The sequence below is a fragment of the Dendrobium catenatum genome, unplaced genomic scaffold, assembly GCF_001605985.2.
Source record: "Dendrobium catenatum unplaced genomic scaffold, ASM160598v2 original_scaffold_268208, whole genome shotgun sequence".
Taxonomy (NCBI): domain Eukaryota; kingdom Viridiplantae; phylum Streptophyta; class Magnoliopsida; order Asparagales; family Orchidaceae; genus Dendrobium; species Dendrobium catenatum.
Genome location: NW_021586606.1, coordinates 325979 through 332101, shown reverse-complemented (window position 1 = coordinate 332101; position 6123 = coordinate 325979). Strand labels below are relative to the sequence as shown.

Sequence of the window (6123 nt, the reverse complement as noted above, 5' to 3'; positions counted from 1 at the left end):
ATTAAGTAGGTTAGCTTTTATAAAATCAGCAAAAAAAAATGTTGAAAACTTCTTAAATGATTTATTTCTTTCTTTCTTTTTTAAAGACTAGTTTGAATTTTGTCATTTAAAATTATTGTACACAAATATAAATAACAATGCAAAAAATATAATAAACTCATAAAATTGGGATTTTCATAACAATCTAAGAATAATTCTTCCACAATTCACATCCATTGCTAGAAATTGATGAAGTCGAGTGCCTTTGTCCTTCTGGAAATCATTGATCATTGATGCTGACACTGACTAGACAATTTCTGTTTTTTTCGAAACGGAATATCATCCCACTGGCACCTCCAGGAGGGCGTTTAGCGGTGTGACTAATTTTCGGCTAACCTAGAAGAGGCACCCACTCCAGAAACCTCCTGACCCGCACTTGATTGAGCCCCACTTAAAAGACTTTGCCGCTCAAAGGAATTTCAATACGGATTTAAAGGTTTCCAACCGCACTCGCCCACTAATCAAACTATCTCAGTTATTTTACCTAACATTCCATAACAAATTACTGCCCAGTTTATGAAAAGATTTAATTTGTCAATTATAGATTTAACTCATTAAAAATACTTTTTAACGTCGTTACATAAAACTTCCCCTTCTTCCAACACGCTAACGTAGACCACGACTGACTTTCACGGAGTCAATCCTTTTACCGTTTCCCCGTCCACCTTTGCTTCTTCTTATCGTACAATGTGCATATCGTCCGCGAACAGAGATTTAAGGCTCACGCGATAGAACAGATTCTAGGCTGAGAAAATCAGAACACTTCAGAAGCAAAGATGGAGCACTCAAGCCCATTCCTTTTCCTCCTCTTCCTCTTCCTCTTCCTCTTCATCTCTTCATCCGAATCCGTCACTTTCAACTGCTCGGGAACCACCACATGCCAAAGCCTCGCCGGCTACGTCGCCCCCAATTCCACGACGTACGGCGCCATCCTCTCCCTCTTCCAGGTCCCCACCCTCTCCCAACTCCTCGGCGCCAACAACCTCCCACTCTCCACACCCGCCTCCTTCCCCATCCCCGCCTCCTCCGTCGTCCGCGTCCCCCTCCCCTGCTCTTGCGCCGACGGCAAAGGCCGCTCCAACCACACCCCGGTTTACACCGTCAAGCCCACCGACGCCGGCCTCGATGACATAGCTCGGCTCACCTATGACTTGTTAATAACTTATGAGGAAATTGCTGAGGTAAATGGTATAGCCGCCCCGTACAAGATACACGCCGGGGAGAAGCTGTGGATACCGCTTCCGTGCAGCTGCGACGCCGTGGATGGGGAGGAAGTGGTGCATTTAGCGCACCTGGTGGAGCCTGGAAGCACGATAGATTTGATCGCGGAGCAGTTTGCAGCATCGCCGGAGACGCTGCTTCGGATTAATGGGATTGTTGATCCGCGGAAGCTGGAGGCGGGACAGGCTATAGATGTTCCTCTCAAAGGTTTGATTTTTTGTTCTATGACAGTGTTGGTTGAGCTGATTACTATCTCTGAAAGTTGAAACATAAATTTAATAATAATATGCTGAATTGACCCAAATATATTTTATTTAAATGGTTAATGCCAGTGCGAGCTTCCTTAATGAGTCCGCGTAAGAACCATTAGACTAGACCGATCCAATCAAATCTGGCCAGATCTACTACTCTAATGAATGATCTATTTGATTAGATCTAACCAAGACATCGCAATCAAATTTTGATGATCTAATTAGGAAAATACAGCTTCCAGAGTTTTGCACAGAGACTTACAGAGACCGGGATTGAACAAGTTTTTCTTTTGAGGGTGAATAAAGGTTGCTGCGGCGGCGTACAGGCAGCAGGCGTAGTGGCGGCGTCGTGCGCAAGCACGCTCCACAGGCCGCGTCGAGGCGGTGGCATCTTGCATGGAGTAGTGGTGTGGCGCAGTGGCGTCTTGGCACGGTGTTAACAAAAGGAAGAGGGGCGACTCAGCCGCTGTGTGCGTGGATTGGATTGTGACCGGAGGAAAATTGGGATCTTACTCATTGTCAGGGAAAAACATAAATTTAGAGGACAAAATTTCAAAATTCTAAAATTTGGTACCGAGCATCTAATCAAATGAGAGATTTTAGAACTTTTTAACATTTTTTAAAATATGATTTAGTTACCAAATGAAAAAATAGCCCCATATTAAAAACATACCTCATTTATTAGCTTAAATTTTTAAGCGAAATGCACTTAGTCCTTCTCCAACCGAATTCCAAACGCATGAATTTCGTTGCTCGCGGGCTCTAGCCAAATGACAAAACTTCTGCTATTTGGTTATGGGTGAACAGTGCAACATCAATATTTATGTGGCATTGCTCACCTACGCTTTTTTTCTGTCTCTACCGGATTTGCAAAAGAAACACGCGAAAGAGGAGAAAGACAGTTACGGCGCAAAATGAAGTTCGATTGGAGATGAATCACAGTATTTTTTAGTTTCACTATATTTTGGAGTGAAAAATGGGATTGTTGCTTGGAGATGCCCTAATCAAATGATAGATTTTACAACTTTTTATCATTTTTAAAAATATGATTTAGTTACCAAATGAAAAAATAGCCTCATATTAAAAATATAACTCGTTTATTAGCTTAAATTTTTAAGCGAAATGCACTTAGGTGGCCGGTGGACGCCAATATTGACCAAGTCTCATCAAATAAATATTCTGCCAATCAAGCAGGTAGCAAGTATTAGTGAACTGCAAATATCATCATTAGAACAGATAGCACCAACGTTCATAGGCTCACAGCCTAATTAGATCTCTAAATATCCAGAGGGCCATCCAAGTGTTGATTATGGCTTTGGTTTGGGACGGCTTTGTTACTGGTTCTTAAAACAATTTTTTAATGAAAAGCCATCACAAACGAAGCTTATATCTACACTAAACCAAGTAATTAATAATAATTACTACTCTTTGGCTCTGCACAGCTTGCTCTTCTGCAATAAGCAGCACATCATTGGACAGCAATCTTCGCCTCTCCAACGATAGCTACGCGCTCACAGCCAACGACTGCATCCAGTGCAGCTGCAGCTCTGCCTCTGGTTACCAGTGAGCTCTCTCTCCTTCCTCTCTGCTCTTCGAAATATATTCAAATTTTGAATTTTATTAAGTAACGTCATGGATGAATCATGAACAGGCTCGCGTGCCATTCTACTCGAGGCCTGAACAAGTTTTGCTCTTCGGTCAAATGCAACAACCAGCTTTCCCTGGGCGGCACCAGCAACTCCGGTTGCGAGCAAACTACCTGCGCCTACGCTGGCTACACCAATGCCACAGCTTCTCACAGCACCAACATCCTTACCAAAACCGTCAGCCGATCGCTCTGTAGCAGTAAGTCATATATTATGCGCTTGTTGCTTTTCAGGTTTCTTAATGGTCTTGAGGTGAATTCGGATGCGCCATGTCACCCAAATTTATCGGGGTCGGGGTGACATGGTGCATCCGGATTCGCCTTTGGATGAATCCAGACGCCTGGCATAATAATTTGCCCTCGCCAAGGCAACGTTTTGTGTTTTTTTTCGTTCTAGAATTTGTTTAGGGCAACTTTTTTACTACTTCTTACAGTAGATTTCTAGTAAAAAATTTTAACTAATTTGGGACGGCTTTTTTACTGCTTATTAAAGAAACATTAAGAAAGTCATCCCAAACGAAGCCTTAGTTTGACTAAAAATGAAAATGCATTTTTTATTAGTTTGGGGCAGCTTTTATTTTAGACTTTGTTTGGGGAGGCTTTCTTAATGCTTATTAAAGAAGCGTCAAGAAAGCTATCTCAAATGAAGTCATAGTGTGACTAAAAATGAAAATGCATTTTTAATGCTTAGTTTTTTTTTTTTTTGTAATAAAATTTTAAAACCAAATAAAAATATCACACCATGGCACTTTAAAATTTTTATAAAAATACACTAATTTGTTTTTAAAATGAAAACAAAAATTGTTGAAAAAAAACTGCTTGATAATATGAGTAGTATATCTATTTGAAAATTTTTAACGAAAAAAAAAATTTTTTTGGCACTATCAGACATAGCCTACGAAAAAAATAAAAAAAAATTAAAATTTAAATAACTAAAAAACAGTAAGAAAGTCATCCCAAACGAAACCTTAGTTTGACTAAAAATGAAAATGTATTTTTAATTAGTTTGGAGCGGCTTTCGTTTTAGGTTTTGTTTGGGGCAGCTTTCTGATTGCTTATTAAAGAAGCAGTAAGAAAGTCGTCCCAAATGAAGTCATAGTTTAACTAAAAATGAAAATACATTTTTAATGCTTAGGTTTTTTTTTTTTTTTAATAAAATTTTTAGTCAAACTATAATTTCGTTTGTGGTGGCTTTCTTACTACTTATTAAAGAAGCAGCAAGAAAACCGTCCCAAACGAAGTCATAGTTTGACTAAAAATGAAAATGCCTTTTTAATGCTTAGTTTTTTTTGGTAATAAAATTTTAAAACCAAATAAAAATATCACACCATTGCACTTTAAAATTTTTATAAAAATACACTAATTTGTTTTTAAAACGAAAACAAAAATTGTTGAAAAAAAAAACTGCTTGATAATATGAGTAGTATATCTATTTGAAAATTTTTAACGAAAAAAAAAAACAATTTTTGGAACTATCAGACAGCCTACGAAAAAAAATAAAAAATTTAAATTTTAAATAACTAAAACAGCACAGGTAGCGTTGATTGTAACGAATTTGGTTTGAAAAGCATTTTTCTACATTACAAGGGTTTGTTACCTTATTACTGCAAACCAAATGGAAATAAATTTGATTGCATTTGCTTCGTAAGAAATTTACACAGGAAACGATGATTAAGATATTATTCATTTAATTCTTTTTCTAATGAAATTTTATCAAAAAAACTGCAATATAAAATATTTTTCCTAAATTACTCGTTATATATTCGAAATGATCATCTACTGAACATTTATTTTTAAATTTCTCTGCTGAAGGTGCCCCTGCGCCGGCTCCATCGCCATCAGGTGGCGCTGGTTCAACGCCTAGTGGAGGTTCAACGCCTGGTGGAGGCTCGCCGCCGGCAAGCAACCATTCCAGTTTTCGGACAATATCGCATGGAAATTGGATGTGGCTGCTGATGACTTTTATCGTTGCTTTTATTGGTTCCAGTCATAGTGCATGACTTCTTTCTTTTATGGCAGAATGGAAATGTAAAACATCATAGCAGAGTTCATTTTGTTTACGTTTTGATTTGGATTGTAGGCACCATCTTATGCCGGTTTCATTTGCACCAGAGACTATTTCTACGTGTTTGTTCAAAGAGCGATTCATTACGGAATAAAGATGTATCAGGAAATTTTATTGTTATATCAATTTAATATAGCACAAATTTTGGCAAAATTCTATATTTGTATTTTCTTTTATATGTTTAAAGTTATTGTGTTATCTTTCAGCGGATGTTATAGCTACAATGATCGCAACAATAACAAACTCAAGTCTTTATTGTTGAAAGAGTAAGCCAGGAAGTGGCTTTCGTCCAAGAACAGGGAAGAAAGTAGGAAACAGGATAAAGAAGAAAGAAACTTTTCATTCATTTGACTGTTGGTTACAAGAGGTATTTATAGACAAATAAAGTAAAGAAAGTACAGGCTACAGCTTATATTACAAAAGGAATTAAACTAATGACTGCCATGTAACCGTGTAGCTAACATTTATCCCACTACGTGAGGTCGGCTACATGAATCCTTTTTCTCCATTGTGTCTTATTAAAAGTCAAATTCTCGTTTAAATCTAATAAAAAAAAGTCATTCCTAATATTTTCTAACCAAGTCTTTTTAGGTCTATCTCTACCTTTCTTAACATAAGTCAACTCTAATACCTCTACTCTCCTAACCGTGTCATCGAAAGGCCGTCATTTTATAAGACCAAACCATCTAAGGTGACTCTCTAATCTTATCTAACCGGGTCAAATTCTCGTTTAAATCTTATCTTCTACAATGATCACAAATAAAAATTAAAAAAAAAAAAACTTGAATCCAATAACCACCAAAGCAACGTTGGAATATCAGCACTTAAGCACAATAAAGACTACCTGGTTCTATACTACAGCTACCCACATGAAAACAAATACCGAATCTAAGTTTATCATA

At 37.6% G+C, this 6123-nt stretch overlaps 1 protein-coding gene across 2 annotated transcripts; it reads left to right on the top strand.

Moving 5' to 3' along the window:
• The first annotated feature begins 637 nt into the window (after window positions 1-637).
• On the top strand, window positions 638-5377 carry LOC110098552 (chitin elicitor-binding protein-like). 2 transcript variants are annotated; one of them, XM_028692749.1, is made up of 4 exons: window positions 638-1467; window positions 2954-3074; window positions 3163-3353; window positions 4969-5377. In XM_028692749.1, the coding sequence occupies exons 1-4, from the start codon at window positions 816-818 to the stop codon at window positions 5154-5156; spliced, it is 1152 nt and encodes a 383-aa protein (XP_028548582.1). In that variant the 5' UTR covers window positions 638-815; the 3' UTR covers window positions 5157-5377. The 2 variants fall into 2 exon arrangements, with proteins under 2 accessions (XP_028548582.1, XP_020681074.1); XM_020825415.2 differs by having other exon boundaries at window positions 639-1467; window positions 3163-3356.
• Window positions 5378-6123: the final 746 nt, after the last annotated feature.

Bases quoted from the DNA above. Each gene is read 5' to 3' on its own strand.
- LOC110098552 (XM_020825415.2), top strand. From the start codon at position 816: ATGGAGCACTCAAGCCCATTCCTTTTCCTCCTCTTCCTCTTCCTCTTC. The intron at 1,468-2,953 runs GTTTGATTTTTT...GGCTCTGCACAG, and splicing joins TATAGATGTTCCTCTCAAAG to CTTGCTCTTCTGCAATAAGC. The intron at 3,075-3,162 runs GTGAGCTCTCTC...AATCATGAACAG, and splicing joins AGCTCTGCCTCTGGTTACCA to GCTCGCGTGCCATTCTACTC.